The 27,305-nt window shown below is 40.7% G+C and overlaps 1 protein-coding gene across 1 annotated transcript in view; it reads right to left on the bottom strand.

The window, feature by feature from the left end:
• Positions 1–27,305, bottom strand: part of AHRR (aryl-hydrocarbon receptor repressor) — a 68,526-nt gene that overhangs the window by 22,176 nt on the left and 19,045 nt on the right. Inside the window, exon 3 of the mRNA XM_010577973.1 lies at positions 5,458–5,558. Within this exon, the coding sequence (XP_010576275.1) occupies positions 5,458–5,558 (101 nt within the window). The remainder of the gene's footprint in view (positions 1–5,457; positions 5,559–27,305) is intronic.

Below are 27,305 nucleotides of genomic sequence, written 5' to 3'. Positions count from 1 at the left end.
TATTTACAAAGAAAAAAAAGGGACCAGGGCCTCTGAAATGTTCCTTTGTGTTTTGCCTGCGCCTGGCAAGAAGAAAGTGAATGTACGCATGTGATAAAATGGCAAGTTACTCCTGACCCCATTTATGGCTTTTTTTTTCATGGATAAATTCTCTGTAAGTCATCCCAAGTGACTAATGTCAGCTTAAATCATGTCATCTGAATTACTGGGAGAAGGTTCATGTTTGAAAACAAAGGAAAGCAAAAGGGTTGTTTGGGTAACTTAAAAGTTGTATTAACTGGAAAAGAAAATGCACTGAGACTATGGGCTTTTTATGAGAACTTCCTATTTTGACGGCCCCATTTTAAACCAGTAGATTAAAAGGTGAAGCACTGTATCATCATCTAACAGGATTTACTTTAGAAGGATTGGCCTAAAAGAGTCAGCACTCTTGGAAGCCTAAAAGGAATTCAAGACCAGAATAAATCAAAAAGTCTCTCTCTACCAGTTTTTGATTTCTGAAGTCCGTGCCTTGGTCATAGCTCCATATAACAACCATGCACTTTTGTCTGACTCCTAATTTTCCTTCTCAAGTTTAAATTAAAAAATAACAGGAAGAGTAAAATCTCTTGCTCTCAGACTGAAATTCAAACTGCAGTACCTTTTTCAAGAGCACGGTTTTATCAAGTACTGATTACATAAATCAGAGTGGAAGGAGGAAGTGGAATTACACTAACAAGTTTAAAAAAATTACAGGAAACCAAGTGGGAAAAGGGTTTCCTATGTTATTTCCTTATGCAGAGTGAAGAACAGCACCAATAGGATGTTTTCTAATGTATCATTTTCCAACTCCCTTGGATGAAACTTGAACTCTAGTTCAAGCTGTTAGTAGAGGCCACCTGGAAATACCTTTGAGTGCCAAAATGTGCACATACACCTCTCTATTCAAAGTTACTCCCAGAAAGCTTATTTGCAGCCACTTTTAAGGTAATGACATAATGTTAAATAATATGCTTCAAGCTTGCATTGTATCAAATCCTGAATCCTTTACTTAGATAAAAAGTCTGACTCTCATTGGTTTTTTTAAGAAGATTTGGGTTCTATTTGGTATTAAAGCTAATGAAAAAAAGCCTCACTGACTTCAGTGGGAACTACCAAGCAAGAACCTAAATTTCCTATTCACAATAGTGCTCAAACCTGTGATATGGAATAAAGAAATAATGTATCAAGGACTTGTCTGCGTGATAAAGTGCCTGTTCTGTGTGATAAAGTGCCTATACCTGATTAGGCTACCAATTTGCACCAACAGTCAATTCTAACCACTAATGCTGCTGGTTCAGTAGCTAGATACCTGAATTGCCTCACTGGTCATGTTACTTACAAACCAAATCAGCAAAATTCATCTGCTAAGTGGTAGAGCAAAAGCATGCCTACAAAACATGGAAGCTCAGTTTGAAAAATCCAACTTTAGATGATTAGGTAATTAATGTAATGAAGCTAAGATCATTGTTACCAGTGGAGAATTATAAGGGCTGTACCACCCAAAACTAGCTTTCACTGTTTTTCTCTACTTCTGAAGATAGACATGATTTCGAAGAAGTTTTGGGGGTTTTTTTTTTAATAAAAGATCATATGTCTGTGATTTTAAGATTTTTTTTAAGATGCCAGGCATCTGACAGTCTTTGTCTAAAAATTTAAATAGGCAAGTGGTAAGACTGTCCAGATCCCTCTGTAGAGTGTTCCTACCCTTGAGCAGATCAACACTCCTGCCCAACTTGGTGTTGTCTGCAGACTTACTGAGGGTGCACTCGATCCCCTCATCCAGATCATTGATAAAGATATTAAACAGAATGTAGAGTGTCACTGAATAAGAAATACCAGGATAGTATGATGACTGGCATCTTTGGTGCAGCCATGAAGAAAAACATGAGACAAAACCACAGGAATGTGATTCTTGTGCCCTGAAACCTTAAGAGTAGAGGACTTGTGTGGAAATCTGTCTGTGAACTGGACAAAAGAGTGGCTTGGAACACCCTGAAAACAACATGGACCTTCCCTGAAAGAGTGTGAGCTGCTGGTGAGCACAGAAATGACAAAACAGGCCAGGTCTGGCCTTTATCAGTATTCATCAGCAAGATGGGGCATGACAGAACCAGGCAGTCTTATTCCATTAACATCTGTTTGGGAGCTGCCTGGATCACCCAGATTTCTTTTTAATTTTTGTGACATTTTGGATATAAAACACTATTTTCACACATCAAAAGAATTATGTCCAGTACATCTGGAGACAGAGATACCATAAATCCTATGCTGCAGCCTAGAACAGCAGAATAGAAGACCAACAGACATAACAAAGGAGGAAAGAAAGCCCATCAAGACATCTCCTTCAGCAGCAAGGGTTAAGGCAGAAATTTGAACATCCATGATTCTTCCATAACAAGCAGAGAAACTGCGGGAGCAACTGTGAGGTGGTCAACAAAGTCCAAGTGACAATTTTAGCAGGGTGCTGCTTAGTATATGCATGATGATTACACAAGAAGCAGTGTCAGTGGTGATGATGGGGCCACTGTCTGACTGCATGTCATTGAGAAAACAAGTCCAGATTTGGCCTCTCTCTTGACAATGGACATTTAATTCTTCCAATAGGGTAGTATAACACGTTAAAAGTACACATGCATTTGGGATGAGGAGTTACCTGCTCAACAGTGTCGACTCTGAAGTCTGGACTTGAGACTGTGAGTGCAGCATAGCTTGGGGGAAGAGTAGGAGGTGGCTAACAGCCATGAGATGATTACTGTAATCAAGGCTATTGCCTAGATACCCACCAGTGATTCATTCTTATTTTTACAAGTCACCATTTTATTGTGTTTCTCCACCCCATCACCCCATAAATTCTATCTGGATTTATTGACTGCCAATACAATTTCTTTTCCCACTTTTCTGGTTACGGGTTTGGCCCAGCATTCCTTACATATGCAGTAACAGGCTTCAGAAACTGAACGTGGCCTTTTTGTGCCAGAAAGCATGTGGCACAAGGGTTGCAATACCACCTGTCTTGGAAAATATTTTGAAAGTGCAAAGTTAAAAGTCATTACTGCAGTCAAACTGTTGGAGTCTGAAGTCTCCAAGGAGAGCAAAGATCATAAGAATGGGGTATACTCAAAAAGACCATTAATAAAATTGGTCTTCGGTTCTTAAAGCTTTGTCTGTCTTCCCTCCAAAGGGAAACAAAGATGGCAAGAAAAGACTCTTATCCAGAAGAAGTGATCTTAAAACACTGGAAAAAATTATTTACTTAGATACCTGCTGTGCTCCACTAAAAAGTCTTTGATAAACTGGTATCATTGTTTATTCTGTTATTGCTGATGAAAGCTATTTGATTATAGCTGTAAAAAATCTCTATAAAATCTTAAATAAAAAACACATGTTGTGGCAGAGGCCTTTAGAAATAAAAATCATTTTAAACATACTTTGAAGACAGCCTAATTCCATTGTTTCGTTTCAAGCTGAAAGGGGAAGCACTGCATTGTTCCAAGACTTGAATGTCACAGATACATTATTTACCAGTAATTAGGGTTCTTGTTTTTCCATATTTCTATCTACACATAGAGCACAGTGATCATACCCGCTAGGAAAAAAGAAATGCAGTTATCCCTGGTTTTCCATTAACATTGCACTCAGTGATAGTATTATTCACACATATTTTGGTGATTCAGATTATTCTGGTTTGTATTATATAAAGCATCTAGGAGAGGTTGCACAGTGCAAGGTGGTGTCACAAGAAGGGAAGTGGCTTTTGACAGCTGAAAAATATCTTTTGAGAGCCATTAAAGTGGCCAGATTCACAAGTCAATATATAAAGCACAGCAATCACCAGCAAGACTGTTTTCTTCTCCTTGGAAGGAATCACAAATGTGACTGTTTAGTTAAAACCCCACAGTCCTTAATAACCAACATGGTGAATTTGGTTGAACAACAAAAAAAACCACTTTTCTTCACATGCCATGGCCACTGAATGAGCATCTGAGCCAAACTCAGTCCCCAGGGAACATTCCTGGCAAGCCCTAAGGAAAATTCACTCTCTTATTCTAGGTCAGACATGCCCATAAATGAAGCCTGGTGAATACATTCATATTAACATGGACTTAATAATCCAGTTAATGAACCACATTAAGTATGATCCAGGATAAAATATCTCCCATATAATCAAAAAGAATGTGACTCCTATATACCCTGAAGTAAGCAGACCATTAGCATATTCAGTAATATTAGTGTCTTGTAACCTACCTGAAATTATGTTATCAGTGTTTTCTCCATGTGCTAGTAGCAGTAGAGCTACTGTTTGAAGATCCTTAATGATTATAGCTTGTGGGCATGTAATATACACCCAACAAAACATAAAGATAGGAGACCCTCATTAAAAATTATATACTCACCATATTTATCACTTATTGTATGCCCTGTACTCCCTATTCATTGAGAATGGAAATGATTACAAATAATACCTGATAGCCAAACATCTCATTTTGGGACTAGCCCTAACTAATCAGAGGCCTCTGTATTACTTGCTTTGAAATACAAAATTAAAATCTTCTGAAGTATTAAGTGGAAGGAAAGCAGGGTGCCAGTTTCCGTTCTATAGACTTGAATGACTTATGATACTGGATCCCATGATAAAATGACTATTTTCTTTAACAGTATACAGCATTTATTTGCACGAGACTACTATTTAATTTACATTTACGTGTATCTCAGAGCTGTCATTAAAACACAATTTTTATACCATTAATATTATCCTATCCAAAACAACTATACATATGTAGTCTTAATCACATAGAAATTTGCAAGGACCTCAGTGTATAAAAGGTATTATTACATCATGTGTTTGAAACGCAGATGTATCAGGGATGGACTGCTGTGCCCTAGCTGGTTCAGTAGTTTACAGCAGTATTAATTCTTCCTGCAGATTAATGGATCCAATTCTCAGTAACAGTATGGCCCCTTTATGCTGCTCTGCCAATATAAAGTCATCCAAAAGGGGATAAAAATGCATAGAACAAATAACTCCTGCACACACGGCTTCCCACAGAGCACAGAGTTGAGGAAGAAATATCCAAAATAATCTCAAATCAATCAGAAACCAAGCAAGCTCAGGTTGGCACCCTCAGAATATGGGCCAAGTAAAATAAACCTCTGCTATCACTCCAGTGAAAAAGAACTGTGAACTGGCCCACTGGAGTTCACTGCTAATTTCGAGGATGTAAGGGTGCAAGGTACAATTGCCCAAACAGAGACTGACCCGGACTATCACGGCTGCCAGCTTTGGTCTTGCAAGAAGCGCTCACAAGTGTGATTCTTGAATGACTTACACCCAGACCGACTGTTTGTTCGAAGTTGCCACAAAGCATTAACATGAATATATCATCAAACTGAGTAATCATCAAACTGAGCCAGAAAAGACAGCATTTTTTCACTCACTTCTAGTAGAAGTCCACCCTCTTGTACAGCAGTCTTGTTAGATATATTGTCTTCTTTTATTGTTTGGCCAACTTGCTTCTTAAAGTGCTTTTCTTGAATGGCTGTTGGAAAGAGTTATTATCAATTTAGAAAGCATAATGATTAGGGCCGCTAGACTAAAATTCTTATTTAGGCACTTAACATGCATTGACTTAATTGGGAGTTACTGTCTTTGTGGTCTGGATGTCTGTTACTGACAACTTTCTTTTGCTGTGAGGGAGATAGATACATATTTGGCAGTCCAGATGTTTTTTATATGAAATATCTATCACATTTTTTATTGAACATATTTTTTCCATTAGTATACTCTACATAAAGCAACAACCAAAAGCCACAGGAAAGAAACAAAAGAAAGTTAGCAAGTTGTTTTGTTTATAAAAATATGTATTATGACAATATAAAGAAATGCCTATATAGCTCAGAAGACAAGGGACTGAAATAAGTTTCTTATTTTCAGTTCTGACCTTCTTGGCATCAGATTATTTTCTGTCTCACTTTACCCTATTCCTTTCTACGAGTCTGAGCCTGACTGTAAAATTCAAGGGAACATTTTTAAACTGTTTCATTTTTAAATCGAGGTTTAAAGTTTGTTTTTAGCAGGTCATTTGCTACATTAAATTCATTAAAATCTCTCACTATAGATTAAAATTGTATGTAGTTTTCCTAACAATAATGAAAAACTTCATGGGAGTCAAAACTGGTAAATGCTCTTCCCACACATGGGTTTTCATTGCTTGATCTGAAATATCTTTAAATACTCAGATTAAAGTCTTCATATCCATATATCCCACAGAAAAATCCCTGAAATACAATCCAGTTTCTGGGCATAATGAAAGAATTTCTGAGAAGGCTGACATCACTTGATACATTGGGCTTCTGCATCATCTAGGGAGTATGACAGGAACCTGTCTTTATCATTTGGTCAGTAAAAATTAAGGAGTCAGCTTCACTCCTACTGCCCCATTCCAGAGATGGTGTCATACAAATATCCCAGTAGCAAACAGATTCAGTTTTCTGTTTGCTCTCCTTGCCACAGAGAGAATGAGAGAGGAGAGCATACCAGTGAGATTAGCTGGGACATTTGATACACATTGTCCCTTCCAGCTAAAGGAGAGCTGGACCAGCCACAGCCAGAGATTGTTAATAATCCAAAAACAGAAGGGTTGAGACGGACAGGAATGGTTTATACCAAATCAGAATAAGAAGAGGAGACAGCCAGCAAGCCTCTGATGCTCCTGAGCTTGTTGCTAAAAGACATGACAATGGGATTTAAATTTTTAGTAAGATACCAAATTAAGAAAAAGGTCTACATTTTTAAATGTCTTGAATAATAGTTGTTGCAAATGACCGAGGATATGATCTAAATGGAGTCACTTCCTTTCCAAAGGGCTGCACAAGAGCCCGTTATCAATTTAACAGCCTAGCGAGGGACTGTTGCAAGATACATCAGCATTTTACAACAGATGATGGCAACGCAGAACCACACTGACTGAATATTCGTGATGTTTTTTAGCTTACATTGTAAATATTTGCTGCCAGTGATAATGTCGGTCATTACCCCAAAGCAATCATCTCAAATGTATAATTAGATGTAATAAATCCCTCCCCTGGGCATGGGAAAACACATCAGGAAAATCCCAAGCTGCCTGAAACAGATCCCTACCCATGTTTTCCAGCCCAAACTATTTTGTGATTTCAGACTTGTAAGCTAGGCTGCTATGAATGGCATATACAGATTCTTCAATCTGCATTTTCATTTTGGTATACCTTTTGAACTAATTGGAAAAGGTTGCTTTTTTTCCCCCTGATCAGCCAAGCCTTCTGCTACGCCTGTCCATAAGAACAGACTTGTGGACACTCGTGACAACAATTTTTAAAACCCCAGCCCCTATTCCAATGGCCTCTTCCAGAGTCTTCCCCCTCAGAAAAGTTGTTTTTGTAATTACTGACACGGTGGTTTGCAGTCTTTGTGCAGGTTAAAGGACAGACAGGGAGGGGTGAGAGGAAACGAAGGTTTATTTTTTTGATGCGCTCTTTTGGCATTATGAAAATTCCATCAGTTCGAACTTCATCGTTAGTGGAAACTATTATTTTACCCGACTGAGCAGGCCAGAGCTCCCTGCCTGTTTGTTAGCCTTCAGGCTCACACAAACACAGCAGCAGAAGCACAAGAGATGTTTGTTCCGCAGCTCGCCTGGCTACTATAAATTCCATCTCCAAATGGAAAGTATTTTAATGTTATTTTGCCGGCTAGAGTTACCCATATGTTAGGCCACACACATCCATTTCATAACATAACCTACTCCCTGGCCTGGACTGCAAGGAGACCCATTGCACCATCAAAAATGAATGACACCACTCGCACCAAGAAGCAAGAGCTCCTCAGAGACAGGGACATTTGTTCCCCGCACCTGAAGCAGCAGAGCCATCGCTCACTGTTCACTCTTGTTCTGCCTCCCTGTGCTGGAAATACTCGATTAATCCACCCAGGGCTTGGCTGGTACCGCAGTGACAGCTCAGAAGAGATACTACTGCTAGTGATAGCCTGTCACCTGCAGAAAGCAGAGCAAGAGAGGCAGAAAACCACGTAGATCCCCAAAATAAATGAGGAGGAGGAAAAGCAAGACCTGACAGGTTGAGGAGGGAAAATTGCAAGATGTTATCTGACTAGGCAGAAAAACAGGGAAAAGAAAACAGAGCAGCCTAACAATATGCATGTCACCACCAAGAATGAAGAGGGAGAACTGAAGATAAGTAAGAGTATTGGTTATGACGGATGGGTTGATAGCAAAGGCCCTGATGCCAAGACAGCTGTGATCAAGCTTAGACATTACATAAAATGGTGGCCCTCTGGAGCAACGGTGAAGCCTCCGATGACAAAAACTAATGAAAGGTGGGAGAATGCTGGAGTACTGTCCCTAGTAGGCAGGGAGGAGCAAACTGTGGAAAGACAAAAAATAACAAACAGCGAAGGATGACTCAGTGACCTGAGGGGAAAACTGGCTGCTGGAGTTCCCATATATCAAGAATGGGGCAAGAAAAAAACTGATATTGCAGACAGTCTGATGAATGCTGCTGGCTGTAAAAAAAATGGAAAGTTTTAGCTTTATGGAGCCTTGGACTGCTTTCTATGGGAGAGGCAACTCTTTAGACTAGATTGTCAGCAATTCAGCGTAGAGCGCTCACCTATTAGGTTCAAAACTGGCAAACTGAAGAGATGGGAAGCAGGAACAGCAGAGACCTTTTTCTGAGCACAACTTATCTAGCCTGCACTTCCAGAACATGAAATAAAACAGAAGATGGAGCTGTTCTGCCAAAGAAGATGAATGAGCATATTGATACCATAGGGTGATAAATACAAGATATACGTGTACCAGGGCTGACAGTTTTGGAAGGTCAAGCGATCTAGCGAGCATGGTGCAATCCCAGGCAACATTAAAAGCCCACGAGTTTGGAAACGCTGGGTCCTACAGAAGGACAACACTGTGGAAATATACAGGGCAGGGGAGGAAGGAGGCTAGGAGGAGGAAGAGGAGGGAGAAAAAATGAAGAAAAATGGCCAATGCGATTTCCTGAAAGAAAGGTCAAAGCTCTGAGAACATTGTTCCAATGTCTGATCTGAAAGCGTTGAAAGGAGTGGAAACCAAAAAATAATGTAGAGTTAGAAATGACAGTTAATTAATGGAGAAAAAAGTCCACAAAAGGGATGATAAGTTTGGCTGAAGGAGTATGGGACTGTCTCAGACAGTGCTGCTGAGCCTTTCACAGCTGCACTGTCTCTCCCCAGAACACTGTAAAAAACTGAGATCTCTTTTGAGCCTCCAGCTCTGATACGAGCATCGCTATCTGCATTTGCAAACCCCTTGGCTTGAAAACCAAATCTGGAATATTGTAAAGAAGAGAAAAGCTGCCTGACACTTTAAAGTCTATAGAAGCATTTTGAAACCAGCCGTTCCCTTTCCCCCAGAAATAACAGAACATTTATTCATTTCAGAATACTCTTTAGTTCAGAGGGATGGAAATTTCAGGACTCTCATAAAACCATACTTTTTAAACCGATGGGATTATATTCTCCACAGTGTTTCTGTACCTCTTCCTGCACAAGCACAACCTTCTTTCTTCAGAAGATAATTAACAAAATTACCTGCCAAGCTAAGCTCTGTAACAAACTAAAGTGTGGTCAAACTGTACCCCAGCTGCCCCATGGGCCTTGCACTGCTGAGGCTACCTGCATCAAGCAACAGCACAGGCGAGAAATGAGCAGTGAAGGGATGCTGTTTCTTATCTGATTCATTTGAGGTGTAAGAAGGGGACAGTACTGTCTTCTTCAGATTCAGTATGATGCAGGCGTATCAGTTTCAAGCCTTTCTACAAGGAGTACCCGTGAGACCATTTCTCTCCAGTGAGAGCCAGGGGATAAATTGTTTCTTAAAATGGGCAGATGAAAATACCTAAATCTAGCTTGCAGGTTCAGAGAGACTGCTTTATGCATACAAGTCTTACTTTTGGTAACTGCTACTTGAAAGGAAGTGAAAACAGGGTCTTTCTTCCTGGATCTTCTAGTTGCAGGAAGAATCAGCTATGCGTGTTACCCTGAATGCTAAGAAAACAAAACAAAACAAAACAACTAGGAAACACTTGGTATGAGCAATTCTGCTTAACGAACATACAGCCATGAACTGAAATGGTCTGTTTCCTCTTGCTGCATTACAGAGAACATCGAGTGACACTAAGGGCAGGGGTCATTAGATGTACACTAAAATTAAACAATATACAACATAAAGAACAGCTATTATACATTGCCAAACAGTATCGAAGGGATGTTTGCACTCTGACATGCCACAACATACAGGTTGCACAAATGCTTCGGGAAAGAAATCGGCACCAAAATGCAGCCTCTGAATAAAAGATGTGTGGTGCTCAGTCCTGTTGCGGAGGCTACCAGAACGCCAGATGAAATTATGCTAGCAATAATGCAAAGTTTTTCTTCCCAACTTAGCGGTTTTCTCAGTCTGCTTCTTCTTAAGAGATGCTTTGAAATCTGACTGCCCTTTGAAGTTTCTCGAGTACAGTATGACATTTATTTAAGGTACAAACCGAACGGTTTGCTTTCCAGATCCCGTCCCCTCTGCCTTTCAGAACCACTTTTCCCCTTTTCCCAGTGAGCCTCATCCATTCCCCCCCTGCGCTCGAGAGGGGCATCAAAGAGATGCCACCGCCCGGCAGCCCTCCTCTCCTCGCCGCCCTTGCCCGGAGCTGGTGGGACCACCTCGCTCCCCTGAGACCCCATCCCGTGCCCCCCTCCCCGGTCCAGAGGAGCCCTTTTGAAGGGGGGGTGAGGGGGAGGAGAAGTCCCTGCTGCGGAGGAGGCAGACTGCTGACTAACCCCAGCCCTGCTGTCACGCAAACCTCGCCGCCTGTCAATCTCCCGGCGGCTCTGACAGGGGCCTGGCGCCCGTTCAAACCCTTGCGTGCGAGCAGACGAGCCGCATTACCCTATGAAGTATTTCATAATAACAACAGCTGTTAAATATTGATGACTCCTGGCAAGCGCTGAATGCTTTTCGAGAAGGTTAAGCCTTCGTGTAATGGAACCTAATTCCTCGTTATATACTGTATCAGATATCTGGAAGTTGCCTAAAAAAAGCAAAGGGGCTTAAAGGAAAGGATCAGAAAATAACTCTCGTGCAGCAGGGAGAGGGGAGAAAACCTACAGTGCGAGAGGTGAGGAGTGTTTCCCCGAAGTCAAATCCTTCTGCAAACAGTAAAAAATGCTGCTGGAGAGATCATCAGAACGGTTGGTTTCGCTATATTCCACTGGACACTTTTGTGTTTTTAGAAATCATTGCAGATGAGATAAACTTTCTAAAACAGCGATCCAGCTGCCACTGCTGTCTATCTGTGTAAGAGTGCACATGGAAATTATTTCTACAGAAAAACAGAAAAGAGGGAGAAAGCTCTCATTCCTATAGCTTTTCTACATCAGCCCTGAGAGATCTGGCTCATTAGAAGATTTAGTGGTGATCAGACAAGATATTAAGGATGAGGTCTCAGAGAGGGTTTCCAGCAAGTGAGAAAGGGAGAAGGGTGAGCCTCTTGCCTTGGGCAAGTCCTGATACACCGTCCTCCAGTTCCCAGAATAAAACCCCCCTCTTCCTCACGCTGCCCTCTAAAATCCATCAGTCCTGTCCTCTCCCTCTTGACCTAACTGTTGAGCAAGGTTGCGTCAGGTAGGGAATCAGTTCAGGGTAGGAGATCACGATGGACAGACTGAGTCTTTGGGACGGAGCTGGCTTGATGCCAGGGCAGGCAGCACGGGGGGAGTCCAGCAAAAAAGGCAGCATCGGAGTCAGGGTGCGGGTGAAAGAGAAGAAAAGCAAACTGAGAATTTCTTGGGGTGGCAGCAAAATCAGGGTATTTTTTTCTTGCATGTGAGAAAGAGGTCTGTGTGCCTTTAGGCAATACAATTTAGATGAGGCAAGCTGAGAAGCTGAAAACAATTACCTGCTCATGTTCAGTTCTGCTGTGGTACAAGGAGTTCTGTGAAGCTTTAGGAAAGTATTTTACCTGTGGCGAACCCAGGCCTATTCACTGAGTTGGGATAGGGAATCACAGAAACTTAGGAAGCTGTAGGTTGGAAGGGACCTTTGAAGGTCAACTGGTCTACCCCACCCTGATCAAAACAGAGCTAACTTCAGTTAGGCAGGTTGCTCAGGGGTTTTGTCGAGTAACTTCAGTAATGGACATTTCACATTCAGTCCAGGAAAACTTTCATTGTTTAGTTACAAACAGGATTAATTTTTTAAGGTAAGAGCTGCTTATGGATTTAGGTGAATGTACATTAGGATAAGTTCTGGATGGACACTTCCCATTTCCACAGTTCTTGGCCTGTAAAATGTGCAGAATAATTTAAGAAATGCTGAGAATGGTTAAGTGGCTGTCATGAAAAGTGTGTGTATAGGGAGAATGTGTGAATTAAGTTATTTGCTATTCTTATAATGGGTTTTTTGATATTTTATTCTACCTGTCTCTCACACAACTGACTCACAAGAAACCACACTTGTATGTCTCGTTTTTATGTAGTCTGGGACTGTAACATCTCCCTTATCCCATAACTTCTGAGGGATCACAAATCCAAAGGAAAGCTGTGCCTCCATGTGAAGATGAATTGTGTGCTAACTATACAAGCAACGGACTCAAAAGAACTTGTCTAGAAAGCACATTTTTTCTCTGCAGCTTGCTGTTGCAACCTTTCTCTCTTCATATGACTCCACAGATGATGTCCCCAACACACAGCCCCACATTGCACATGGGCAAAGAAGATAATTTAGGGATCTGTTTGCATCACTGTGTGAGTTATCAGTTGGTCTGGTAGACTATATTGGCTATAAGACTGCCAAAGACATACAGTCCTCCTAAATCATCCCAAGATATAAAACTTATTCCAAGTAATTGTCTTCCGTTTCATCTTCATAAATCCATTTGATTACCTATTACTTTAAATATGATGATTTGATGATGGAAACCTACTGATTTACAGGTTCAGTGCTGGGGCCCTAATTTTATCCCCGTATTATTCCATTCTTAGTTTAATTAAGGTGTAATACATTAGCTTGCCTGAGTATGTATTTGCTTGCACACCCTTTTGAATAAATCCATAAAAGGTAAATACAAATGGGTTATTCTGTCAAACTACAAAATGGATCACAAGCCTGGGTTATCAGCAGCCTTGAGTAAGAAATCTGCAAACCACTTAGTCTACTTTCAAATCAGTAGCCAGATCCCTCATAAAAATTATTATTCTTCCAACAAATTTCTTGCCCCTTAAGTCATGAGCTTGTAAATTACATGTCCATTAATCAGAATCGAGATCTACAGCATAAGTTTAGTGTAGAAAAAAAATAAATTTAAAAGAACTATTCTGTATTCAGAAAGCTTGCTTAACATTGCGTAGGTACAGACTTAAGGACCTCAGAATATACAATCAATGTATTTTTATGTTTGTTTTACTCTAGTTTCCATTTTTCCACTGTACTACACTCTGCTACACTGCATGTTAAGCCAATGTAGAGGGATTCAAACTTCACCAAACTAATCCACATGAGCCTTAAGTGTACTGCAGCGTGTTCTGACCTGCTACATCCTGATTGCTTGAGTGGGATCTCAGCAAATCCCACCGATCATGATATACATACATATTCAGAGGAATAGCATGGCAGGACACACTGATTCTAGGATCTATGGAGCAGATGGCCTATCAAAACAACTTGCAGACTTTCCAGTTCTTCCAAGTGTCCTTCATTATAGCTTGTTGGCTGAATAGCTGTTCATCTTTTCCCTTGTCCAGGTATTTTAAAGCATCTGTACAGGGAAAAATAAAATTTAGGTTCTCTATATCCTCTGAATTCCCAGCACTTTGTCTCTCTATGGTCCAAGAATGTAGTCCTCTTTTGATATGGCTCATATTATTTCCTTGTCCCAAGGCCATTTTTTCCACTGGTTTGACTCTCCCAATGAAAATAATACAACAATGGACGTTGGAGTCCACAGCAGAGGCAGCTGCCCTTTGAGGAGAGGCTAAAATAGCTGTGGTGGTTTACTGAGGAGAAAAGGATGAGAGGAGATGTAATAGAGGTTTACAAAATTGTAAAGGTAATGGATAAACTGAATGCAGAACTGCTGGTCACCCAACCCCACAATATGAGGACAGTGAAGTGCTCAATGACACCAGTACAAGAATGCTTTAAAGCAGATAAAAGAAAGTGATTTTGGAGATGAGAATACCAGACTAGATGCACCACTGGTGTGACACAGTAGTGTATTTCTTATGTTGTTACATTCTCACTGCAATGCCACGACCTTGTCCACGAAATTTGTTGCAGACGGAAAATAAACAACAGATGAACAAGAGCAGCATCTGTGACGCGAAACAAAGTATATCACAGAAGCGACAATAAGAAAAATCAGAACCTTATGAGAAAGCCTGTGTGTGACTAAATTTAAGCATATGATGAAAGACCAGCTTGTGACTAATCATTGCATCCAAACAAAAAAAAAAAGTTTCTTTTATGATAAACAGCCTATTGAAATAAATTTGAGTCTAAAATATTTTTCAGAAAAGTAGGTAATGACACCAAAATCCATTTTTACTCAAAAGACAGCTAAGAGAAAAGCTATGTGTGTTAAGTAAGCAACTACAGTCTACTGGAATCTTCCCCACTTTAAAGAAGGAGACTGTAAGAATTGCATCTTACAGAAGAAATGCAGTGAGGTCCTGATAACAGACTTATCTTGAGAATATCAGAATATTTTTAGTCTTTATTGGCTGCAGAAGATGTGCACCATTTTATCCTCTTCAATTTAGATCTACAGCTTAGAACAGTTAGTAAATCAATCCCTGAAGAATAAAATCAAATCAAAGACCAAGCGTGAAAAGAAATGCAACTATGAAGGTGTACAAGAAAACATCTCTCCCCCTTCCTAATTAAATCAACCTGACAATCACTGACTTATGTGAGATTTGCATGATATTTGCTTGCCTTTTTGGATTTGATAACCTCTTTTCCAGGCCTGTGTTTCAAACAGACTGTCTCCTGAGCTTCCACTCCTCAATTTCTACAGCTTTTATAACATTCTTGTCCCTTTATAATTTCATTTGCACCACTCTGCATGGAAAGACACAGGCTAAATTCATACCTGCTATCTCCAAGAGGGAATTTAAGTTAGTATCTCTTAGAAGAGAGTTGAAAGAGCATATGTCAGTAGGCCAGTATATCACCCAAGAGACTGTTTAAAAATAGCCAAAGCACACGATCTGGAGAGGATAAAGGAAACCTTTAAGATGAAATAAACATTGCATCTAAAATATTCACGCTGAGACCTTAGTGCACAGGATGTGCATATGTTACCCAGAAAACCAAATCTGGCTTCATCAGCTTCAGAGTTAGAAATATCATAAGAGCAATTCCTTAATATCTGCTTTATGTAGCAGCCATACTGTATCTGATATTAAAGGCAAAGACACAGCCACATTTGCTTTCCAATGTACTTTAAATAAGCAAACACACTTGGCAGGGTGAACGCAAGAGTCTTCACCTTTGAGTCAGATGGATACCACAGCACACTGCTGCACAACCACCGATAAAAACACACACACCACTGAATATGGCACTCTCTTTCTAAGGCAGAGCTGCTTTGCTTTGGTCTTCTCTGCTGTCTGTGGAGACTGCCATGATGAGGTTGACTGTATGAAGAGCTGCCTTGAGACCTTTGGCTTTTCTACTTCAGGAAGTAAAAGAACATGCTGAGAGAAAACACAGGCAAAGGAAGCATCGGGAACAGTATCTAAAAGTTTAAAAAAAAGGATTCAGAACCAATTTTCAGGATAATTTTAAAACACTGAACTGTATTCCAGAACTTTTTAGAATGCTGAAGAAAACCAGTAACATGAAAATCTTACCTAAAAGCTCAGAATAAAGTACAAGCCAACAAAAGAAGTCAAAAATTGAACTGCCAGAAACCTAAATTGGTAATGTTACTATCCCTGGATATGTTTAATGTGTTTTCATACACATTAATTTTTTAACGATGCATTTAAAGACTAGTCTGAAAAGCTATCCAAACAGATGGACCTTGCTCCCAACTGGAATGCCTTGTAAGTCAGAGGGCCTGCAGAGAAGACATTATGGTTTGTCCAAAAATAAATTGCTTTGCAGAACAGGAACCTTCTGCAGAATTAGAAAATGCATGCACATGATGTGTTCAATTACTACAAGAACCTTCATTTTTCACTTCCTCACATTCGTTTTGCTTTGCCTTCTTTCACAGCCAGGTTCCATGCTCAGAAAAAGATCCCAAGCAGATCCTAGGGACCCTAAGCAGGCCAGCAGTGGGCTTACGTGTTCTCTCCCCCTTAGCACTAGAGAAATTGAATTTTCAAAAAATGCCACAAACCCTAGGTCGACGACCAGAATTAGGACCTTCAAAATTTCTAAGCATAATGAAAAATGCTATCTTTAAAAAAGGCAGGAAGGGTAATATTTGAAAGTTCTAAGAATGTAAATTGTGGCCCTGCTTTGATTTGCTTTTCAATTTTTAAAAGCAGAGACTACTTAGATATAGTGATAAAACTAAAAGGCAGCCACAGAGTTCTTATCAGACTTGTCCCATGTGAAGACAAGGAACAACCAAACAGTGTTCTGTATTTCAGAAACAAAGTTCTAGCTAATAAAATATAACCTTTTCTCCAGTTTCAACTCTTCTGCGTATGTGTCACTGACTTGAACAGGCAAGTCTGACTCCTGTGAAGGTGCCTGCTACCTTGACTCACAGCATGCTACCAAAGAAATAACAAGTACTCTTTATGGGATAAGGACAGGAATCTTGTCTCCCACTTATGAAACATATGGGAATGCAGCCTCAACTTTCAAGGCAATTACAGTTAATTACAGCTTTCATCAAGTGATCAATACTAGGTGAATAGAATATATTGAGAGAATTATGATACATAAATTACTTCTGGTGCTTCTTATTCTGTTAAGGTCTTCTGGATGAAAACTGATAATTTCTTACCTACTGACTCATCAGATCTGTTTTACACTCATCATGTGACACGAACATCAGTTTATATTGGTTTTGCATCAGTTATAATATGTTCTTCATTGCATATACACTGTGACTTGCGGCCGGAGTCAGTCCAATAACCATTGAAACAAAACTTATTAGCACTATGCTAAGGAAAATATGAATAGGTTTAAGGCAGAAAATGAACATTGCAAGTTGCAAAAAGCAAAAGCAAAGATGCTTTTGCACATATTCTTAAAAATTGTGAAAGTTAACTGGAGAAAACGTATGCTCTAGATCCTACTTTGTTTCAAGCCGAGTGTTTTTCAGAGGAATCATTAAAGTCTTAGTCTATGAACGCTGCATCCAAAAGAGGAACATTTTTTCTCCTGCCGGGGCAGATTTGCAGGGAGGAGGCTCATTTCTGCCTTGCTGGTCTGGCAGGCAGCAGAGCTCTATTCCTCTGATCAAGAGATCACTTTCATAACCACTTTTCTGAGGTCACAAATGAGTCTGCTGCAGTCACGCAACCCCTCGCCTACCAGAGCTTACTATAACAACACAGGTTCATGGAAACCTTTTAAAGAGGCAGCCCATCCTTTCAACCCACGCAGATATGCATGGCACATGCATATTATCGTACGGGCTTCCCCCAAATATGTCACAGGACTATTTCATTTCAGTTCGAGCAGGGAAGAAATGTGTAGCTTGGAGTTTTATCTGGACGGAGTCATGTTGCCTGAGTAGAATTAAATAAAAGTTTAAGATAAATAGCTTTACAATTCTTTTAAACTATACTGGCACCTTTTTCAAATATGTATTCAGCCTGTTCCTTTTTATTATCTCAAAGCTCCGAGTCTGCCAACCATGTGCTACTGTGAATTATGCTAATTAAGATATTTAAAAGCCATGGTAAACAGTCAAAAAAACATTAGATGCAATATACAACAGATACGATTGCCCTGCTGCAGTGTTAGAAACACCAATGATCCAGAAATGGTAGATCAGGAAACAGGCTTTCCATCAAAAATTTATTCTGAAGAAATGCCATGAAAATACAACGATACTAGTTAGAGCTTGTTTCTCAGACAGAAAAGCCTATTTTCTATTTTAGCTGACCGTGTCCCACAAATGACCAACATACTAATCTGTTGTATGGATGTGCCTTGTAGGTGGTAGCTGGAATGGCCTTTGGGTGATGGGGGGCAGGTGGGAATTTAAAGAAAAAAGTCAAAAATGTATTTCCTCTTACGGCAAGTCAACTCTACCCAATGAAGGGGGGGTTTGGCCTATTTTCACAAGCAGTTAGCGCTATGAAAGCAACCGTTGTTGTCCCGTCATGAATTATTTGCACTAATTACCTGAAATAAAGTTTTCAAAAGCTGTTAAATTACTTCGGAGCCTACAATTTAAAAAATTAAGTTGGATGTATTGCTCATTGCCATTTCATGAGGAGTAGTATGCAGACACTTTTCATTTAAAGGCAGCACAAACGGGCTTGCCCAAACCAGTTTTATAATCCAGCTTAAATAAGTAACAATAGCAATGAGGGCACAGCATTAAGCCTGTTGAGGACTCGCAGTGTAGGCCGAGATGACTCATTTGCACACCGTCCCGCAAGTTCATTGCTATTATTAGCCACGCTAGCCAGGTGAAAGCTCGTTCAGGTGCGCCCACACAGGCTACAGACAGGTTCAGGGACTCTAGAGATGCAGCCACGGGTTGCGAAGTGCCCTTGGCTTCATCCACAGTGATATTCAGGCTTGGCCTTGGCGTGTGTCTTCACCCAGCTAGAGCAGTGGGAGAGGTCCCCTCCCATCCGCACTGCAGTTTGCTGTCTACACAAAAGATGACCTCCCGGCCTAGCTTTGATACGAAACTAATGACAGCCCCAAACCAGCCTCGTCTCTGCTCCAGGTCTCGCCTGTATTTATGGAGGGGAATTAGGCTGGAAATTGGATGTGGGATTGTGAGGTTACTGCCGGTGGGCCTCACTGTCCGAGCCTGGTGCGCTCACGCGGTGGATGGGAAGTCAGGGCAGCGAGGTGGGCTCAACCTCCGACGCCGAGCGTCAGCCCAGTTTCTCAGCTCGGAAAAAGTGCTGGTGGAGGCGATGAGAGAAGAGATGCTGATCTATAAAGGGAGGGTGTTGACAGCCTCCAGAGTGACCTCGAGGGTCACAGTACTGATGCAGACAAGGCTGCAGGCATTTCTGAAGATAGGCCATTGTTTCAAAGATTTCTGAAACTTCTGAAGACTTTGCCCTGAGTCTTATGTTACCAATTTCTGCCCATTGTGCCCGCTTACAACTTCCCATGGAAATGAAAAATATACAAGGTCAACTCCTGCCTAAACAAAGAGATGTGACTTTGTCCCTCTTTATGAAGTTTAGCTAAACCACAATAAGTTAATCTAAAGTGAAAGAGCGTTGGATACTAATGCCAGTATTTAATTAACACGGCAATTTTTCCTTTCTAGTTATGGAAAGAGACACATGAGAATACTGTTGTGCTACTTTACCTTTACAAACAAATTATACTGTTTTCTGGAGGCAGCTGATGAAAAAAATCATTGGTAACAGCAGGAATGAGTTTACATATGGGTATTTCAGAGTAAACAGCTGCTAGAATACTTGCTGCTCAGCTCTGTTCTGCACGGCAGTCTGGCCACAGAGCTGGTGCCTGAAAAGTCTTGCCTTACTGAGAGTTCTTTTTATATTCCTTAGTATATGAAAATAAAATATTTGCAATCTTTTTTCAAGAATATGACCTCTTCTACTCAAAGACAGTGTGGTCAATTGTTCCATTTTCTAAGGAGATGCAAGAAGGCATCTAATACATGTGCCTAAGTGGCACTGGACCTGCAATTCTAGAGAAAGAATTGGCCAATAATTTAGTATAGTGAAATCAGGAGAAACAATGACCACTGACATGCCAATTTCCAAACAATTACTGCAAGCTTTCCTCATTCCCTCCACAGCTCTAAAAACTTGCACCTGACAGTCAAAGATCTGTACACCACTTATATACATGAGAACATGCAGACAGTAATTTGGATTAGCTGCAAATCCGCCTTCACGCTATTTTTTTTAGTCCTTTTGTGAAGTTTATTTAATTTTAAAATTACCCAGAGAAATGTAATCCAGCTCACTTACACTCCAACTAATAATCCAAAATCAAACGACTTCAGATTAGTGTAATATAAATCGTTATTTAATAAATAAATTGACTTTAAATAGCTACTAAGAGGTATTCTTTCATTAGAAATAAGTTTAAGTACTGTGAGAAATTACAGTAATTACAATCAAGCTTTAAGGATTTCTGAGTAACTCAGTTACAAAAATTATAGCAAGCATGCACAAAAAATAGCTTCTAGCCTCACCCTATTCCTGCTGCCCCAACATACTGTACATACTTGATGCTCAGCTACCTTTCTACCATGGCCCAGTGCTTTCCAGCCAGTTATTGTCTGGAAGTGGAGGAAAAAATTGGTCTGTTATTGCAACGTAAATGAAGTTCTAACTTGGCCAGGACTGCTGTAGCATGCCTGCCACTGTCCAAGTAGAAGGCAGATTAAAGAGGACAGCAAATAGTGCAGCTGCAGAAATTAGTTTAAAGCAAGTTGTTGTGCCTGAGCCTTCTGCATGTGGTGGTCCATACAACCTGTCCTAGCATGGCATAGCCTTTGCCTGACGGGCAGGACAAGAAAAGGAGCTGGAGTGCCTAACCGTAGTGCCCCAGCCAAGGCAACGCAGCAGGGAGTCGATGGAGTCAAGGCAGGACGGGGCAGGCTGGGAACGGGGCAGCTGGAACATTCTTATGCCTGATGTATTTTCCACTGCCCAGATGTTCCCCAGTTGACATAAGCTGTGAGACGCTGGATGCGCCAGTCCCGGAGGGTGTTCTGACCCCTGGGAAGCACTAAAGAGGCCCAGGCCTGCCCAGCATCGAGAAGGCACAAAGGTATTTTGAAGTTCTGATCGTCTCTCCTCCCACTCGGTCCCTGTGCCAAGTTCAGCTGTGGTGCGGGAACTCAGCTGTGGCGCAAGATTCGTTTTGTACGTTAACCCAATGAGCTAAAATACCATCTGAGACCAACATGTAGTTAATTGCTGTGAGAACAAAACTTTGAATTTCCTGACCTATTCAAAGTTTGAATTTCCCATTAACTCCATGCTGCCATACTAACAGATGGTATACAGGGTGTAGTTTCAAAACTCCCCGCATCGAAGCGTATGCAAAGAGAACAAGATGCGCTGAATTGCACACCCCTGGAAACCTGCTCTTTATACGCAGGATGGCAGACTTCTAAATAAATCAATTAACGTGCCCAAGGGCCCCCCCCCTTCCGTGCAGATAATCCTAGCTAAACTCTTACGCCAAAGCTATCCCTGCCATGGGGAGCTGGAAAAGCACTGGTTAGCAGAGCTGACTCATCAGCTGACTAGCCCACAACATCAGCCACAAAGGACCGAGAATGCTGGTGGTGGCATGAAGCGTGTGGGTGGGAGCAAGGAATAAGCAATCATCTGGCAGCCTAATGCAGTAGGGAGGGTTGACAACAATTCATTATTTATTCCCCCCTCCCGCCCTAAGGCTTCATCCCTCTGCTGCAGTGATTCTCATCATCTTGACGCTGTGGTAGGGCTCTGTGTAGGGGAGGGAATGAAAGGTACATCCCCTCCCTGTGGCCCATGCAATGAAAGCATCAGCGGGCTATCTGAGCTCACCACACCCAGACCACATAGGGCAAAAGGCCCTCATGGAGGAGAATAGAAAAGAGGTTTGCCTGGTCCTTCTTTCACCCAACAGGAGACAAGAACAATGTCTTACTAGAAAAAAAAAAAAAAAGAGAGCAGTGCTTTCCCACCAAAGTCAGTCTGTTAGTAGAGAGAAGAGATGGAGATCCAGTTCTGGAATGGCAGAGGGCAGATGTGAGAAAAAGCTCTTAGGGATGAAGCAAGGATACAGGGAAAAGGGAGAATGTTGTAGCACAGATGGGAAAAGGGGGAAAACCTATACAGAGAAAACAAGAAAATCTACAGATGAGGAAGATGCAAAAAAGAAAAGCATTTAAAAAGAGGTGAGGTGGGTTATCTCTAGAAAGGCCACTAGAGAAAAAGAAGCGGAAAATATTTCTCAAAGATTTTGGAAGAAAACAGATTAACAAACTACAGACACTGAAACAGGGAAGGAAAGTCACCAAGGTAAACAGCAAAAGCACATACAAGAAAAATAAAATTGGCAGATTTAATTAAAAGTTTGCAATGAAAGTACACTGATAAAATCCCCCAAATTGTTCACATGTATCCCATTATCTCTGTGTAGATCTGAGTTCACTTTCCAGTGTTCTTTCCCTCCAGCAGCCTGCTACCACTGCGAATCTGGCTGCAACATGGCTAGCTGGTCCCCAATTTACCTAGCACGAAACACTCTCCAGCCAAATTACTGGAGTGGTGAAGGTGTGAGCTCACCCCTCCCAGGCTTCAACCTTTTCAATGGCATTTTTGCTTTGATTCCTAAAAATACATTTAACTTCAGGCAATGCAGTTTTCAAAACACTGGGCCAGATTTTGAAGGCCTGACTTGTATTACTCCACTAATGTCAAAGTCAAGCAAAACGTAATAAGGAATTAAGGACTTGACCAGTTGTCTCTATGTTTCTTCCCCAACCAAACCTGTTGTTTTCTGAGACGAGGCTTTTTTGCCTGAATTTTGCCTACAGTAGGTCTTTCCTGGCAGAGCGCCCCAGTGGGAAGGAGATCAGGTTTCTCACTGTCCTCTTCATCCTTGGAAACTTTCTGTTACATTTCCCAGTCTCCACTACAGGCATTTCAGGGCACATGAATATACAGCTCAAAAGTCTTCCCCAACGTGTTTTTCACATGCTGCTGTATGTATCATTTGGCAAAAGGAGTGATGGAGGGTCATAAATTTGTAGTTTGCCATTGCAGCTTTTCTCTAGCTGGAGAAACCATTCCACTTTATTTCCTGAACTAAAACTAAGTTAGTTGAACATTATCTTCAGAGATTCGGAAGATGGAATATCTTCTGAGGCTAGAATATCTGAAGTAAGCACACCGACCCCTGTCTGGAGATCATGACTCGACTTGACTTGGAATAAAGAAACTCCACTTTTCCAAATGACCTCTTGGAACTTAGTGTCCCTGCAGTGTTGCTGCAAGGGGCATGTCCTCTGTCCAGAAACTGACCTTTCCTCCCACCTCTTTCTGCCAGTGGTGACTCTCTCAGTCACGCTACTGGTTTTAAAGACATTATCAATTACCACCATGTTACTTATAAGGTGGGATTGCGAAGGAAACATTCACACTGACATTATCTCTGCTTTCCTAGCTGTAAGTCAGCAGCAACAAATGTAGGGTGGATCACTCCCCCAGATAATATGGCACTTACTACCAAATTTATTAAATATTTCTAAACTGATTACTAGCATCAATAAGAATGAAGACTGAATATTGCAATGTGCAATACCTTCAAACTCTCTGACATGTCATCAAGGATATGTTTGGCTCATGAGAAAGAACTCTTCCCTTAAACAGGTATATAGCTCTATATTGCTAGGGTTTAATCATACAGTTCTGATGGTTCTGAAGAAGTGTTGAAATCAATTCCTGTCAAACACATAGTAATTTGAGAGCACTCTGCACCTTGCACAACTGACCCTTTAATAACTATTAAAGTAATTCCTGTAATTTTAAACATCTCTAATTTCCTCACACAAATATTACTTGTTTTGAGATGTACAGCCCTTTTCTATATGCAGCAATGTAGCTTAAGACATTAAAAAGTATGGAAAGAAGAAATGCAATTCCATTTTTCTCCACTTACTGTCTTAGTCCTCATAATAACATATTGGAATATTTCCCACATAAATTCCTACATTCATCAGTTCAAGATGTATTATCTAGGTTAGATTATTTCTCCTCTCAAGAGATGTTTTCATAAAGTATTATTTATTGGGCCATTTTTCTGTATGACATTTATAAGGGTCATTTGATGGCACAATATCATTTTAATAAATTATTTGGAACAAAATATAGAGTTTTTGTGACAAGTTTTCAGTGACACTGATATACAACATAATGCTAACACACGGAAGATAGCATCTTTTGTACAGATGTTGAAACACTCAGGGGAATATATAAGATTAATATAAGGTGACATATATGTTTTGCAACTATACAATTAGTAAAGTGGTTATGAAGTTGTTAATGGACTAGAAAAAGAAAACTTAAAATATGTTGGGTTTTGATTTAGATGTCATCTTTGCTTGTTTTCAATCCTTTTCTCTCAACTTCTTTCAGCTGTTTCCAATATGTAAGTAGCCAATTCATGTTGCAGGTTCAAAGGTAAATGGGAATAGTGAACACTTTATTATAACGAAAAACTAGAGGCTAAGATTTACTTCCTATGTATACCTTCAACTTGATATATTCCATGCAGATATAAAAAGGGAATGTATTGAGGGGATTTCAGTGGAGTTTTAGGGACACAGTAAATTCATGTAATATGTGTTTGGCAAGACTGCTATGTAGCATCGAACTTTCACGAAAGAAATTACGAGCTTCTTTGAAGGAAGTTTTGAAGTCTGTTTGTAACTTCTCTTGGTAAGCGTTTAATTTAGTTTACTGATATGCATTCTGCTTCCACTTCTACTCATACAGATGTCAAGATTTTCAAAAATTTGTCAGTTGCATTGTCTACACAACTGCACCAAAAATTATAATCAAATTAAAATTGGATTTATAAAGGGAAATCTGCTGTGCCTCATCTAAAAAAAATATTTCATTTCATGGTGGGGAATGTTCAGAGCACTGACTAATATGTTACTGCTACATGGAATAAAGAAGAAAAGTATCTGTGTTAGTCACTTGGGATTTTCTTTCCGATAACATAAAAAAGACACTAGACCAAATACAAATAAATTAAGACAAGCCCTTTAGAGTAATCCATTGCACCGAACTGTAGGACTAATCATATAGAAAAATGAGGTAAGCTTTGCAGAAACGAGCTCCTATCTCATGTTTTGTGATTTCCAAGCATCTAAATAATATCTAGTCACAGATTAGAAGGACAGGTGTCTTGCACGGATTCAGCCATATAAATCATGTGATAAACAATAAACTTTTACATTTGACTAAATCATCAATTTATTTATTTACTTTCATACTTCTGTAAACCTCCCAGCCAGCTGTAGGTCTGCTTATAACTCAGAAGATTATTGTGCAGGAGGAATTGGTGGGTGACCAGGGCATGATTTCAGGAAGGGCATTTCATCTATAAAGGGCAATGTGAAGAAAATGAACAATGGCTATAGGAGAAAGAGTCAAAACTATGGAAAGAGGAGAGGGTTGGTAAGAATAAAGAATTGATAGGCAAGGATTATTACAACTACATGGCCTTAATGGGAAAAAGCCAAGCATAGAGATGCCCGTAGAGGTGGCAGAGCAGGTTGCTTATTCAGAGAAATGGGCAAGAAAGACAAACGATTAGCTATGATTTCTGTGGAGCACAAACACCAGTGATGTCAGGAAGGCCTGCGATACAGAGGTGCCATCATGAGGAGGATACAAGATTTGGACAACGGTATTACATCGTGTTCAGAAAGGAAGTTACTGTCCAGAAATGGTGGAAGGGTACAAGATGTCCCTAGGATATAGAGGCAAGATGGAGAGAGAGTGCAGTGTGGCCTTGGCTGGTCCCCAGGGAGGTGCCCGATGCCCAGGGCTAGGGCTGCCCCTGGTGCCCCCCAGCTGCTCTGCTCCTGCCTGTGGTGGTGGGATGGGCCCTGGTTGGGAGGTCCTGATGGGACACCATGGGGACCCTCCATCCCTTAGGGAGCAGCCGGCCCTCATGGCACCCCAACACGTGCTTCCAACAGCAGATGCTAGAGCAGCAGTGATGTTGGCAACCAAACGGACAGGGGTTTGGAGAAAAGAAAGGAAGCGACACTCTTGTCCGTGGGCAGCATTCAGACAAAGATATCCCAAACTGGTTTGGAAATTACACAAGGAAGACCAAAAGGCTTGAACTGGAGAGACTCTCCAAGACTGCAAGGACTGTTCAGAAAGTGGAAAAACAATTATTAAAGAAATCCTGAGAAACAGTGTCTGCGGGTCACCTGATAATGTCCTTTCTTCCACGTCACCACTGAGCAAATGCCTCAGGCTGCTACTCAGAGAAGATGTCACCGTTGAGTGTTGCATGACATAAGAGTTTCCAGTCACTGGCACACATTTTCTGAAGCAGTAACTAGGTTGACCAGGGCTGCCTACCTGAAGTCTAGCAAGGTGTTGTGTTTATTGCTAGCATCTAATTTAGTTTTCCTTTGCTCATTTTAAATGCATTTAAAACTCCAAGCACAGTATGCAAAAAACCCCACACGCACAGTAAGTACATTCAAAAAAGTCAATAAAATGCTATCAGTAAACAAAATTTAAATTTAATTTATCAGAGACTAAATAAAATCTTGAAAAGACAGAATTAATTACAGAAAACCCTCAGGCCACTTAGCCTTGCCCTCTTCCACATCTTGGTATCCTCTTGTGCCTGGGTTGAGTCATTCCAGTGGATTTTTAGGGCTATTAGAAGTGGAAACACAGTTGGCACCAGAATGAAAGACTGGTCGCTCACTGACAAAGCATACACATAGCTAGTATAAAACAGGAAACAACAGGCACATACAGACAACGCAGAGGGAGCAGTACAAAAACCCAATGAGACAATACTGATGCACATGACAGGCAATGGTCTCAAAGCTTCAGTGGTCTACCAATTAACAGGACTTTGGGGAGCAGAACAAGAAAGATGTTTTTAAAAATAAAACTCTTGAAAGTAGATAATAAAACACATCTGTGAGTGGTTAATAGATAGAAGCAACACAGCATTTATGTGAAAATCTAGTAAGTAGATGATGGAAGACAGGTAAGGATCTTGCTATTAATCTTTATCCTCTCCCCTCCAGCCTACCCTGTACCTTCCTACCCCCTCCACCCCCCCAGCTTGACTACAGCCAGTAAATCTATCTTTACACATGACTTGATCTATATTAGGTACGAATTCCAGTTGAAAATCATAATAGGGAAAAGTGCTGGTAAGTACAGTTTAAAAAAATATCGTTTTGTCTAGTCTTGACACATCTTTGCAACACATTTCCCCTGCCCCCACGTCTCCCTGAGGGGAGACCTTATCGCTCTCTACAACTACCTGAAAGGAGGTTGTAGTGAG

This window comes from Haliaeetus leucocephalus, unplaced genomic scaffold (genome assembly GCF_000737465.1).
Source record: "Haliaeetus leucocephalus isolate CR32 unplaced genomic scaffold, Haliaeetus_leucocephalus-4.0 Scaffold587, whole genome shotgun sequence".
Classification (NCBI taxonomy): Eukaryota; Metazoa; Chordata; class Aves; order Accipitriformes; family Accipitridae; genus Haliaeetus; species Haliaeetus leucocephalus.
The sequence above is the reverse complement of the archived record's forward strand: the minus strand, read 5'-3'. Positions and strand labels throughout refer to the sequence as shown.